Below are 14561 nucleotides of genomic sequence, written 5' to 3' on the forward strand. Positions count from 1 at the left end.
CTGCCTGATTGAATTTGTCAGCCTGGTACATGCTTGAGTCTTCACCTGTCAGTGTACAAAGTATTTTCTGAGAAATGTGAGAAAGCAGCTGTGATGTGTAGCTAGCAAAAAAGTAACCTTTTTCTGGAAAGCTTAATAACACAGAAAGCATACAGGTCATTTCTAATAGAAATTAATATAAATCATTAGTGTTTATCTCTGTGTTGTGGTTAAGTTCATAATTAAAATCCAACATCTGATAATAAGCTTCATTATTTTACATTGCTTTGTACTGAAATGTGTAATATTAAATTCAATCTACATTAGAAGCTTTCCTGCTTGCTGGTAGGTACTCCTTTTTCTAAATATCTCATCTTCCTGTGTGAACATGCAAAAAATGGGGAGAAATCTGAGTTTCAGTTGAGATTTGGATGTTTCTGTGAAACTGAGCAGATTTATAATCTGTCCAGACACAACCCTTTCCTCCAGCTTGACTGTCTTAGCTGCTATTGTCATCTCCTTTTTCAAGATAATATTTACTTCACTCAGTCTGGGAGAATTTTAAACAAAGCTGGCCTTTGTGGGAGAGGAGTTGGCCACAGTTTAAGAACCACAGGGATGTTCATTTCTTTGCAGCCTCCTCTGGATCATCTGATGTCCTACTGGTTGATGACTTTTCTGTCTGTACTGCTGCTCTAGTTCCATTTCAACAATTTCAGTTTCTTGGCAAGCCTGTGAATTTTGTTCTTAAAGTCTGAAAGTATCAGCTGACTGCAGCAGTAGCAAGTTGGTGTGTCAGTCTTTCTGGTCCTCAGTCCCAGCTGTATTCTCTGCTGACTTGCTTGGAAATAATACTGATCTTTGCAGTTCTGGTGTCCATTGTATACTGGTTTTCTACAAAATACTGTAAGACATAACCAACAGCTACATCTGAGGTAGTGCCACAGGTATGCTTGGTCCATTTCTTTGTGCTGGGCCATGCAAGACTTTCTGTTTGGGTGATGCTACCTTTTTGCTCTGATTTTCCCTTATTCTATTCCTTTGCTCTCTGATAGTGTAAAATGATGGGTTAGTGTTTGAGTTTTATACATAACAAAATTATTTTCAGCATCTGGATTTGGGTAACTTGGTTTTTTGTGGCTTGCCTTTGTTGTTTGGCACAGAAATATTTTGTGAAAAGTACACCGTAAATATAGTCTAAATTCAAAACATGCTTTTCACCTGGTTATACCATCAGAAGAAACAGAATTATGCCCATATGTAAGTCTCAGAAATATACTTAGTGCTGTCTCTGACCATCACTTTCCTGTGTTCAGTGTTGAACCTTCTGATTTCCAATAATAATGCACTTTTTAATAATTTCTGGTATGGAACTCTTAGTGGATGAGCAACCCATATTTTCAGGCATTTTGTAGTTTCCAGCAGAGGCCTAAGTGACCTTGGAAGGCCCACCATTTTGTGAGCCAGACAAAAGCACATTGTGCATGCCACAGTCCTCAATCAACCAGGAACAAAAAAAATTTTTTGTGAGGAAGTGGAGGCATCTTGGGTCCAGCAGACCTAGCAAATTCTCCTTCTGGATGGCAGTGCCCTGTCGAAGCCTCCCCATGATGTTACAGTATTAAAACACCCACACATGGGGACAGGTGAAACCTTTGGCATTAGGACAGCAGTGACTCAAGGACCTCCAGAGCTCTTCAGTATCCTCAGCTCTGGAGTGTCTGCAAGAAGTGCTAAGCCATATAGCAGAGAGGCTGCCCACAGGCATGTGCCTCCTCCAGAAATGGGAACTCCAAGAGACTGGGTCTCTTTGCCCAAAATCTGACTTCCCAGGCTCCAGTTATTCTCGGCTCCTTTAAGGTTATGGAAAAAAACTCCCGTTCCCAGTCAGAGGAAACGTCTTTGTTCTGGCAGCCGCATGCAAAGTCCGTAGCTCAGCTGCCCCTCTCTTGGCTTTTTCTTCCTTGCTGCGGGGCAGGGACCTCCCGCAGGCAGCCGGTGCCCTGTGCTCCGGGAAACCTGCCTGCCAGCCAGGCAAATGTCATTGGGAAGTGCAGGGTCTGCTCTCTCAGCGCCCACACAGTCCCAGCTGCTCCCAAGCTGTGGCTGTGTTTGAAATCCTCCGAACAGCTCCGTGGGGCAGCGGTCGGGTCATCCCTGTCAGTGAAAGGGCTCCGGTCCCTGGTGGCTGAAACCGATACCCCGGCTTCCTGCCTTCCCCAGGGGATGCTGCTTTGGTCAGCAGCAGCAGCGCGATCCACACCAAGGCATCTTCAGAGAAAACAGTTTCTTTCCCTACTGTTAATGTTATTAATTGAATTACATTTCATCTTAATTCAGCGATGAACCTGCATTCCTGCCTTTGGAGCTTCCAGCTGCCCTTAGCTTTGAGTTGCAGGGGTAGTGGATGAGGTGCTTTGCTGTATCCCGGCAGCAGCGGGAAGCAGCGAGCAGATCCCTGGTAGGGACAGTGCTTCCCAAAGGGGTTACAGACGTGACACATGTGAGTACATGGTGAAGGGCAGGGTGCTGCAGGGCAGCTCTTGGTCCTCAGCTGGGGAGCGATGCTAACATAGATGTGTAGTGCTGTGTAATTGATTCCTAAGTACTGCTACAGGAGACAAAAGATGCTGTGATTTGCAGCTGTAATCCCTATGAGTTACACAGGAAAAAATTGGGTTCTTCCCATCAGTGCATGGTGTTTAGTATTTTGAATGGACGAGTCCTGTTCCATCAGAAAGATGTTTCCCATTTGTGCTGCAAGGAGGAAAAGGACGTTGGATGCCAGGCAGGAAAGGTCTGAGAACTCTTCTTGGAAGTGTAGGCCACGTGTGTGTTGATGGTTAGGGTGGGGTGTGTGTATGTCTGCACATACATGTAGAGAGATGTCCTAATTTACCACTGATTTAAAAACTCTTGTATGTTTAAATATTCAAAGTAACATTAGTCCAAATATTTTGGTGTATTTGTAAAAATAATTTTTATGTGTACTGATACACACAAACATATATAGGCTTATCAGGCAATAGGAAATGTGTCATATTTGTTTTTTAAAAACTAATTTTGTTAGTGGTTTTATTTAACAAACACAAAAATATGGAAATACATCTTTCAGTACTTTTTCTTCAAAATCCTGAAGGTATTCTACTTCTTTTAATATACTTGAAAGATAAGGTTAGAAGCAGAACTAAACTGCTTTGTCTTGATTTCAACTGCGGATGCATAAAGTTAGGGAGAAATTTATTGGGTAGTAAAAGTGACAGTAAGCTTTCTGTAGGTGCATGAACAGCAATGGCTTTGCCTTGGGGAAGAAGTGCAAGTAATTTTGATGTTTTTAAACCAGACTGTTTTAAGTGACATCTTATTTTAGCTGCTTGTTTGGGTCATAGTTGTGGTCCAGGATGTGGTGGTTTCAAAGAGGAAGGAAGGGCTTGAAATAGGCCTCTCCCCCTCTGTAGCTTTTGCCTCTCGGGTAGAATTGGAAAGGGCAAGAGGTCTCATGTTGCAGGGTCATTTGTGTATTTCCTTCAGCCTTTGGCATGTCATGGGGCGTTTGCTGTGGGATCTCAAACTACATCTTTTCTCTCATAACCTTTGCTGTCAGATTTAGTTCCTTTATTTGCTCCTTGTAGAGTTATTTTACATGACATTAAGGTTAAGTAGAAGCTTTTATTACTGGTATTCTTGATGTGTATGAATAACCTCCATTCAGAAACAAATTTGTCAACCTTTTTTAAAGTGTCTGTTGTAATTTATGTGTGAAGGGAGGTTTTTGTGTGTGGGGGTAAATCTAGATTTAGTGTGCCTTCTCCAAAAGAAATTCAAGGACTGTGATATATACTTCTGTGTGTACACGGGAGCGTGTATTTAACATAGGTAGCTGACAGCTGAAGCAAGGCATTTTGAAAAAGAATGATGATGATTGCCAGTGACTTGCACAGAAGTGTGGAGATTTGTGTTGCAACTCTGCACACTGCCAGTTCATTTTTATTTGGAGATGCTTTGTGTCATTCTCCCCTGCACCTTCTTCTTCTGAGGAGTGCTCTTCCTCTGCTCCCAGGCAGCGCCCTCCTCCACCTCACACTTTCTTCCTCAGATAGATAGGCAACCATTCACTTGAAGCAAGCAAACATTTTTTTAAAAAATGCACAATGAAAAAGTAGGTTTTCTTGTGTTACATGTTCTGTATAAAAATCAATGCTTTTCTTACCTTTCCTTGCAATACACCTAAGGACCTGACACATTTGTGCAGCTCCAGTGAATTCAGTGCTCCTCTTCTCGTGAATCAAATCACTGCTGCACAGAGAAGTTTGCCAAGCTCCAAAGTATGAGAGTATGAAAAGCTGAGACTTGGGTAGAAGTAGATAGTGATATCAGGGAATGTTTAACTGGGCATCTTGACAGCTATGGCTGTTTTTGAGAAAGCTGCCTGTTGAGAAGTTTGTCAGCGCTGTGAATACTCACTGTTCAAAATGTTAATATGATTAAAGAACTTTTCAAGTGGCTTTCTACTGGTTATACAACTGTATGTTAGGGTTTTCCTTATATTTTATTTGTATCGGTACCCCAGTCATCAAGTCATATTTTGGTATAAATATTGTTGCAGTATATAATTCTGTATTAGCTGACTGCAATCCATGACATTGTATATATAACCAGTATTACTACTAAATCATTAAAATGTGTTGTGTTTAGAGTCTTCTCTTTTAATTTCTGTATCAGAAGAGGCCTGTTGCTGATTTTAAAGGTAGGCAGTTGTGCACCAAGGAGAAGAGCATGTTAATTACAGGAAGACTGAATTCAGTGTAGAAAATAGAAATGTTTACGAATTGGCCTATTTGTCTTTCTGTGGTGGGTGTCAGGCAAATAGGAAGAGTTATTTTGGCTGCTCTGCAGGATGTGCTAATTTAGAATATTAAAAATAAAAACTAGAATTTCATATATATATGTAAACAAAGAATGCATATTTAATAGATAGGTAGCATGTATTGTCTAGAAAGACTGAATTTCTAGCTTAGTGCCTAAATTTGAAGTTATTTGGTTTTTTCTTTAATGCATTGTATTATGTAGTAAGAACATTCTGCCTAATATTTTATCTACGAAATTACTTTTTAAAATTATGTAGGGAAACAATAAACATTTGGAAATGGTTTTCTGTTTAATGCAACACAAACAATAAAATCCATTATTGTTTAGTAGAACTTTACAGATGAATGTTTTTAAAGTTTTGTTTAGGTTGGAGCTTTGCCATTTGACAGCCATTTCATCTTGCATGGGTAGGAACGTATGAACTGTGAAGGAAAAATGAGATGAGTTGTAAAGAGTCTGAAGAATAGCTTTGGACACAAGTGGTGTCAGGTAACTGAGAAACTCAGTGCAGAGAAGGAACAGAGGAGATGGGATCAGGCTGGATGGGCTGGGAGTTCCAGTGATCTTCCTGATGGTTGCAGTAAATGTCCACAAAAAAGTAGGCTTTGATTTTCTTTTGGAAGGGTGAAGAAGTGAGGGAATAAAGTGAAGGTTAACAAACTAAACCAGTTATTTGAGTGGAGTGTTAAAGGCAGTAACTACTAAAGTGAGATAATTAAACACAGGGGTTGATCTCCCACTGTTTGGGTTTATGGCTTAGTAAAGCCATACAAATGGTGATTTTAAATATAAGTATTGGATGAAATAATAAACTGAGCTTGCAATAGAAGGATGGCAGTGTGCTCAGTAAAGGTTAGGCACTTACCTGATGCTCAGTCAGTGAAGATTTTGATGTTTCATGCCCCCTATCCTGTAGATACTACCCAGGTGCATGGATTCTCAGAGCTGTTGAGATTTCCAATGCTCTTTTGTCACAAGTCTAGAATAATTCAAGTTAGCAAATTCTAAGCCATGCTTCAGGGCTAATCTCAAGTTTATCCTGCCTGCTGCTGAAGAGAGGAAGATTGTGTTAAAGGCAGAGAGGATTAAGGTTCATTAGTTTGGAATCAATTAGCAAAGAGTACCACATATGCAGTCCAGGAGGTGCTGTAGCAGACAAGTGATTCTTTCCTTCACACAAATGCCCGCAGCATCGCAAAGAGAGTTTATTTCCTGGGCAATTTAGAAGTGGAAAAAGCCTTAATTGCAGATATTCTGCATCTTTTTCCTTCACTAAAATTTGATGGGTTGGAGGAATATATCAGAATTAAGAGAAGTTTTTAAATTGTGGTAGAAATACTATTTAAAGTTGGCTGTATGCAAGTGTTTATATGCCATAAAATTTAAGGAACTAGTTTTAATTTTTAAATGAAAAAAGGTGGTTTAGAAAGAGGGGAAAAAGAAAGTTTAATGAACTTGAGCTGTTTTGTGATGAACCACACACTTCTAGAGAAGTGAATGGTAGTACCTACAGCAAACCAGGGAGAAATCTGAACATGTCATTTTAAGTAGGTTTACATGCTTCAGAAACTGAACTGTCATATTGAATCTCTCTCAAATCTGAAACACAATTCTTTGAAAGTCTTTGGTTAAAGTGTAGAACACGAGGCAGCTCCACAACACTGCTGCTAGGATCCAGAGGGTCTGCACCTTCAGCACTGCTAGCAGAAAATTACCTGCGTGTAAAATCTGCCACGCTCAGCTCAGGGAAAGTTACAACTCCCCTTTCTATCTGGTATCATATTTTGAGGTGTAACTCTTTCATATTTTGAAATGCTACTCTTTTATATTTTGTTTCCATTTAGGATTATTAGAGGCTGCTGAACAAAACTCCAAACACCTTTTCTAATAATTTAAGATTACATCATTACTGCAAATTTCCCTTTAAATAACAGGTATTCTTTATATGTGTTTGATGCTATGGTAGTGGAAGTCTAATCTAATGATTATTGCTTCGTATTTTGTGTAACACCTGATAGACCTTTAAACACAGCCAAGACTACTGAAAAGTGATGTCAAGGAGAAAAGCAAAGACAACCTGAGTGAATAAACCTCTGTGTATTATAAGCATGAAAACGTCAAACTTTATTTTATACAGTTCTATGCTTTCTGATTCAGGGCTTTTAACTTCCAGACAGGTGTTTAATTAAATACCTCTCGCCTACTTGTACATGAGGATATCAGGCAGTGGAGTGAGAAGCACTCAGCACCTTGCAAACATCAACCTGTTGCCACATGCTCTGGTAAAACACTGAACATTCTTTGTCTTTGGGTTTGCAGGCAGGAGCTTCCCAGGTCATCTTCACTAATCCACTGGAGATTGTCAAGATCCGGTTGCAGGTAGCAGGGGAAATCACCACAGGACCCAGAGTCAGTGCCCTCTCTGTTATAAAAGATTTAGGCCTTCTTGGTCTTTATAAGGTACGTATTTCTACTATGAGTGGCTTCATTGTTGTATGTTTTATGCTAAACTTGTACCTTGTAGAAACAAAAACTGTTAAAACCGAAAAAACCTTTTGAACTTAAAACCAATCTCTTCCTGCAGGGCAGCCCCACAGTGGAAAACTGAAGAAAACCCACTTCTATATTAATGGCAGTGGGATACAAAAAAATACTCCCCCATTCTATCCTTTAGGCTTTTATGCCAAGCTGCAGGGAGTCCTGTATTGCAGACCTGCTGGCTTCTGGCACTGATCATTTCATTTGGTGGGGTTTTGTGAAAAGTTTCTTTAGCTTTCCCTGTGTGTTTTCCTTACATTTATTTTGAATCTGGTATCTCTGTTGTTATCTTTGCAGCAGGATATTCTGTTTGTCTTAATAATTTGACATCAGTGAAACAGTAGTGGAGTTTAGTAGGATTCAGATTTTTAAGAAGTTAAGTGGTAGGATTTGTCAATAACGAGTTCCACTTAAAAAAGACCCATACTGTACTGTACTGCAGCAGAATGCCAGTCAACAGATTCCTTCCCTGCAGGTGTACTTACTACCATCATTACAGATCAGGTGTAATGGAGCAGAAGCTATTAGTTTTCTTAAACAAGGAAGAGTATTTCTTCCTGTATCTTCTTCCAGTGCAAGGGGTAATACGTACATTCAGCAGTTACAGCAGCTGTGCACTTACAGAACACTGCTGTACATGATTTGTCCACAGACCTGCAATAATGCTATAAAAACGTGCACATTTATTTTTACAGCTGAAGCTTTTGTTTTGAATCAATAGATGGGATTCGTGACCATTACATTTCCTACAGATCACAGGTGTTCTGGTACATGGGACCAAATCACCATCACTGTTTGCAGTCCTTAAACAACTGATCTTACTAAAAATTCCACTGTTCTTTAGAATTGCATTATCATTTGTGAATAACTGAAAGAACTTTTAGAGCAGGGAGTATCTTCATGAAAATCACTGAAGGGACAAGTTGCTCTTTATGAGGTCTTTGGCTTGAGACATACAAAGTTTGTAATGAGTGCTGTTTGCTACTGTAACTCCTGGGTGAGGAGGCTGCTGGCTTGGAGTATTCTGGTTGAGTATTTCAGCCAGGAGTGGGTGTTTTGTAACGTGCATGCTACTAGGATATGCAAATGAGCTTTTTTTGGACAGATCAGTGTTTATTTGAGCTTTGCGCAGAAGGAGTAATTTTAGTTGGCTCATGACTGAAGTTACTAAAAGAAGATTATATATAGTTTATTACGAGTATTCCACTGTTTCTGCAGTGGTGCAGTGGCTACAAAGGAGGAACTCTCAAATGCCAGGTTGTGGCCAGGAACTACTCCTTGCAGTATTGTCATGGCCCACTAGTTTTCTATGCCTGCATCTTCCCTTGACTAAAAGACTCCCATTTTGCAGCAGTTTCCCTCTTGTGCCTTCCAGTGAAGCTTCTTCAGTCAACCAGATGATGGTCTGATGATCACTGTGAGGTCTTAAAGAGTCCTCACCAAGATTTTAGTAGGGCTTTTGTGGAAATAATGGCATGCAAGGACTTGTCTTTCTGCTTTCATGGTTGGGGGCTCTTGTCAGCAAGATGTAAGGACAGATCTTTGCCACTTTCTTCACCACATTTGGACACATCATATCTAAAAGGTATTTATCCTAAGTACTGATGTCAGGATTGAGGGCTCGTGTATTGCTTACAGAAATGAGATGTGAACCTTGAATCTTCTTCCAGAAACTTACTTTAGATGTGCCTTATTCTTGTTTCAAGTTCAACTCTACATCTGTTTCCTGAGACATTTTGTTATGTACCTGGTAGGTCAAAAGTGTTGGTACCTCCCAGCCTCAGGCTGCCTGCTGGGGGTCAGTTTTTCCATTATTTACAAAATCTATTTGTATGATGTCTCTTTTCTGTGTGACAGGGTGCCAAAGCATGTTTCCTCCGAGACATTCCCTTTTCTGCAATCTACTTCCCAGTTTATGCTCACAGTAAACTGATGCTTGCTGATGAAAATGGCCGTGTGGGAGGCCTTAATCTCCTTGCAGCTGGAGCCATTGCAGGTAATTTTGCAGAATGTTTTCTAGAAGTACTTTTTATTTTTTCTTCTTCCTTTTAGTGAGTAATAGTTAATATTCATTCAGTAGCCCCATATAAAGGAGGAGTACTGTACCATTGTATCTGATTTAATCTAAATTTGATCGCTGTAATCCTTAGTGGGAGGTGATGTAAATTTGATCACTGTTATCCTTAGTGGGAGGTGATGTAATTTTGATGAGAGCTAATTGCATTTGCATAATGTGGATAAACAGAGTAACGCAGCTCAGCAACTTGTACTCAAATTTGATCTGTCTGTCTCAATGGGGTTTTACTTGTTACTGTGCTCTCAGAGTTGAAGGCTAATTTGAATCTTTGATGAACATGAGATAGCATAAAATCTAAGAAGAAAATGGTCTATCTAGTTTTAGATTCCTGAATAACTTCGAGGAAACTTTGTTCAAACATAATTGCTAAAAACAGAGCATTGTTTTGTAAAGTAGCTAAAGTATCATACTCTGAAATTTACAGTATTTTAAGGCTTCTCAAAAATCCTTAGCATAAAGCAAATAAGCAGCTGCTATAAAAAGCTTTTTTTCTAAATGGCAAAACATGTAAAAATACTACACGTGACCTGTAGTGGTGGGTATTTAAAAATGTGGGCACAGCTGGCCAGATTCTGTGCTGATGAGTAGATCACTAGAATGAAAACCAGGTGTTTGCAGCCCCTCCATCATGGTTGGAATATGTGCAGTTCAGAAACATCATTGGGCTGAGCAGACCTTTTTTTACTTGTTCCAGGGATAAGGAATCACTGTAGAGAGGTCAGGCATGAGCTGCCTGTGTGTAAAGGGCAGTTTCCCATATTGGACTTGGTGCAGAGCGTGGCTGCACCTGCTTGGTGCCAGCTGATACATTCCTCATGCCAGAGGGGAGGGAGACACCAGCTAGGAAACCAGATTTGTAGCCCTGTTTATTCTCAAGTAATGCAGAGCTGCCTGATGTTGAAAATTACCTATCTTACAGTATTTATAGAAGCACATATAAACATTATTATTTAACTTGTATCTCGTATAAAGACTTTTTCACAGCTTCTTTGTTTAGTGTTTCTGAGTCACTCATAGTAAGTGATGAACCCTGTTAAAAATATGTGTAGATGTTGCAGGCCTGGTTTTATAGTGTGTAGAGGAATCTTCCTTTTTGAATTGCAAAGCTCAAACTCCCAAGTGCTGGATCTGTTCCTGTTAGGTGTGGGCAGGATGGATCTGCCTGTAAAGGAAAAACTGCATTTGGTTGCTGTTAGTGTCTGCTTGTAGGATTCCATTTTCCTGCAAAAGCTCCTAAATCCATCAGCAACACTTCAGAGCTTATGGTCACCAATGCAAATCAGTGACTTGCTAAACTTTTAATTCAATATTTACCAATTTTAAAACTTCAGCAAAAGACAAAAATGAAAATTTTTAAGACCAAAGATGGTTTGTCTTTTGTGAGGAGGTTGAAATCTTTGCAGTCTTCAGAAGTATCTCAGACAACACAGTTAAAGACTGTGGAGTACATTTCTGAAAACTTTCTCCTTTCCTTTGTCTAGAAAGCCAAGAGTGGTGCCTTGGAAGTGGAAATCTGTTCTTCCATCACTGCTGGCTAATATCATGCTGTTGGTACTAAGCAGACTTGTGAAACACCTTCCTTGTCCTCAGTCTTTTTATGGCTTTGCCTACTGAAGTAGGCAGCATCTGTCCTACAGCACTGTTCAAACAGCAGCACAGATTTATTTTGGTAGAGTAGGTGTTTAAGTGGTAATTCTCTTATTAACAGCTTTAACAAATGGATGTGTAGGATTCAAGTTCCCAAATCAGTCACCTATATAATGGATGAAATATGTTGTAGAGTATTATCAAATAAAGGTTCCACTACTGATTTTTGTCATGGATATCTCTTACTACGTATATATACAGCATACATGTGAATTTAAAAATACCTCTTTTATCTGTCTGAAACTACTGTTAGTAACAGACCTCTAAAAGATGTTGAGAATTGCTGCTGATAGCTTATTTTTTTCTTTTCTATCAGTTATAGCCTTTAGATTTAGAAGAAATTTAAAAGGATCGAGCACAGCCACTTACATTAGCACCAAGTGTTAGACCTTGCATTTTTAGGAACATCTGCTTCTTGCAGCAAATGTTAAAGTTTGCAGTCGTATTTTTCAGTTAGAAGTGTTTCATCTTTTAAGAGATTCTTTGTGCAAATTAAATGTGGTTTTCTTCTAAAAGGTGTGCCTGCTGCTTCTTTGGTAACCCCTGCTGATGTCATCAAGACAAGACTGCAAGTGGCAGCTCGCGCTGGTCAGACAACATACAGCGGAGTCGTTGACTGCTTTAGGAAGATCCTCCATGAGGAAGGCCCCTCGGCTCTGTGGAAGGGAGCTGGAGGTGAGAAACACTCTGAATGCTGCAGCTGACCCCAAATCTGCAAAAGAGCACTCACTTTTGTAAGGACTCAAATCAGAGCAGTATATACGAGGTCTGATTCTGAAAAAACGTAACACCCAGTTAAAATCGTTCAGCTTCTCTCCTGACAAGTGCCTTTCTTTGACACTGTCATTTGTAATATTTAACAGCTCGTGTATTCAGATCTTCACCCCAGTTTGGTGTCACACTGGTCACTTATGAACTTCTGCAGAGATGGTTCAATATCGATTTTGGAGGCCTGTAAGTCAAATGTTTCCCTTTTAGCTTGCACATAAACCCCTGCCCTCTTAAAAAAAAACCAAACAAAACTTACTTTTTTTCATGCACAGGACCACTTTGTGACTTTGGGCACCTGTACTTAAAAGCTTGCAGTATGCAGTAATTCTCCCCCATCCTTATATAACTGAGAGGAATGTGCATGCTGCTTCTAAACAGATGAGAACTATTTAATATTTATTTTAATTAACTTCATGAAATTTTTATTTCCACTGGAGCAAGCTATTTTGTCCATTGTCCCTGGGTCAACGGAACCTGAATGAATTTACAAAGCTATCAGTAAAAATGTAACTTCAGTTTTGGCCTTGATTTCCCATTAAATCACAGTCTGAACTCAATTTTACTTGACCATAGAAGTGCACTAAGGTCACCTTTAGCAGTATTACTGCTCTAGATTTTGTGAAGTTATTCAGGCTTAAGAAAAGACTTTATTTAAAGGCTTTTTTTCCCCTCCCCCCCCATTTCCTTTTTCTTTCAAACAGGAAACCTTCTGGATCAGAAACTACCCCAAAAACTCGCATTTCAGATCTTCCTCCTGTTAACCCTGAGCATATAGGTGGATACAGACTTGCTACAGCTACATTTGCTGGTATAGAAAACAAATTTGGTTTATATCTTCCAAAGTTTCGATCTTCTGTCACCACCTCAGGGCACCCAAGTAGCAGCTGAAGCCTGAAAAGATTTTTGAACCTAAGAAAGTGATGCAGTGGAGAAAGTTCACAAGAGTAGTACTGTATTTTTTCCGGTCAGCTGCATGTTGTCTAGCTGAACTGAGCTTGCAACTCTAATTACTCCTTTCTAATATTAATATATACCTGCATTTATTTGTTTATTTGCACACAAGGAACTGATTGAAGCTGTGGTTCTATGCCTTGTTTTAACCAGTGGCATGAAGCTGTAGCCTAGACTTTGCCTTGCACAGCTTGCATTCAATGTTACTGTACATATTGTACATCTTTGTACAGAGACATCATGGCATCTATACACGTACATTTATATAATGGATATTGCAGTTCAAAATAGTTTGAAATGTACAGAATGTTTTGAAGGAGTTTTGTTAACAATCGTGACAATAAAACATTTAAAAACATGTCAGTTCTATTCTTTGTGTTCATAGAAAAGTTGCCCCGAGTTTTGGGTTTCTCCACACGTTATGGATCACAGATTAAAATTTAAATATTAGATGCACCCATTTAGTGAATGTACAGTACAGAATACAGCCTCTGAAGAAATGCATTTCACTGCTAGTAACAAAGGCATTAAAATGCAATGTGCTACCTTCTAGGTGTAGAAGAACACAGGGATTAAGTGGAGTATTTTATTTTGAAGCACTATGTTGTAACAAGGAGTTCCCTTGAAATACATGGTAATACTAAATGTGTAATAGATCTTGCCTCTATGGTAGCATATTTGAAACACAATGAGATATTTGCCAGTTATTAGCAGACTCAATAACTTTTTCAGGATTTATTACTCAGAGTGGGTTTTTTTCCAGAATGTAAAACCTTTCGTAAAAAAAAAATAGAAGGCATTGTCTTTGATTCTACTTTGTTTTTTCAGAATCTTTCAGTGGTAAAACAAACAAACAAAAAAACCAAGCCCCAAAACCCACAAACAACTTGCTTTTATATACTCATCATAGGAAAAACTGATTGTTTAGGCTTCCTAATGGAATGCTAAGTTAAAGGAGAGGAGAAAGAAAAAACAAAGTATTTCTGGCATAATGTCTGCCAAATGTTTATCTGGTGTAATTTTTAAATGCAAAAAATGTCAGAGGAAATAGTGGAGTTGAGATTTCTACAGTCCCAGAGGAAAAGCAGTTATCCTGCCCATAGAGAGAGGGAGAGGTGGGTGGGTTTCCAGCCTTGCTCACTGAAGGATGACAACCCCTGATCTTTAGTTTTATGTTTCAGGGTTAAACATCCTGGAGCACAGCGTATCCCAGTGGTATAAACTCATCTGAGTTCTGTTATATTCTTGCTCAGGTGACAGCAGGCCAATATGTAAAGTTTTTAGTCAGCTTTTGGAGAAATGGCTTTTCAAAAACTGAACACTACAAACACAGACAAGGCTTCCTTCAGTTCCATCCTCTAAGCAAGATGCAAAATATTTTGGTGCTGAATAATATTTAGTGAGCTAGAGGTTACAATACATTGAGCTGGGGTGTTTGATCAGTATTTTGCAACATGCATATATATAACCCCATTAGAAGGCTTCCTCTTTATCTTGGTTACCTTTTTTTTTCCTGTTTAAAGCATCACCTGTTCTGTACATTCTTTCAGAGCCAGACTTCCCAGGAACTCTCACCTGTATCTATTTTGTTCTGTGCTTTTCTAAACAGATACAAAGCTGTAGGCACCCACTGGTGTTTAGTCACAGTCACAGCTTGTTGACTGACTTGATCAAGGCCTTAGGAGACTTCACACAGCATTTGTATTTCTTCCAGATCCAAAACTGGCCA

The 14561-nt window shown here is 39.4% G+C and overlaps 1 protein-coding gene across 2 annotated transcripts in view; it reads left to right on the forward strand.

The window, feature by feature from the left end:
• Positions 1–13188, forward strand: part of SLC25A12 (solute carrier family 25 member 12) — a 47266-nt gene extending 34078 nt beyond the window's left edge. For both annotated transcript variants that reach the window (XM_071747356.1, XM_071747358.1), the window contains exons 14-18: positions 7168–7308; positions 9244–9382; positions 11627–11785; positions 11974–12064; positions 12583–13188. In XM_071747356.1, the coding sequence (XP_071603457.1) occupies positions 7168–7308; positions 9244–9382; positions 11627–11785; positions 11974–12064; positions 12583–12769 (717 nt within the window). In that variant the 3' untranslated portion in view covers positions 12770–13188. The remainder of the gene's footprint in view (positions 1–7167; positions 7309–9243; positions 9383–11626; positions 11786–11973; positions 12065–12582) is intronic.
• The last annotated feature ends 1373 nt before the right edge of the window (positions 13189–14561 follow it).

Source organism: Heliangelus exortis, chromosome 6 (assembly GCF_036169615.1).
Source record: "Heliangelus exortis chromosome 6, bHelExo1.hap1, whole genome shotgun sequence".
Lineage (NCBI taxonomy): Eukaryota > Metazoa > Chordata > Aves > Apodiformes > Trochilidae > Heliangelus > Heliangelus exortis.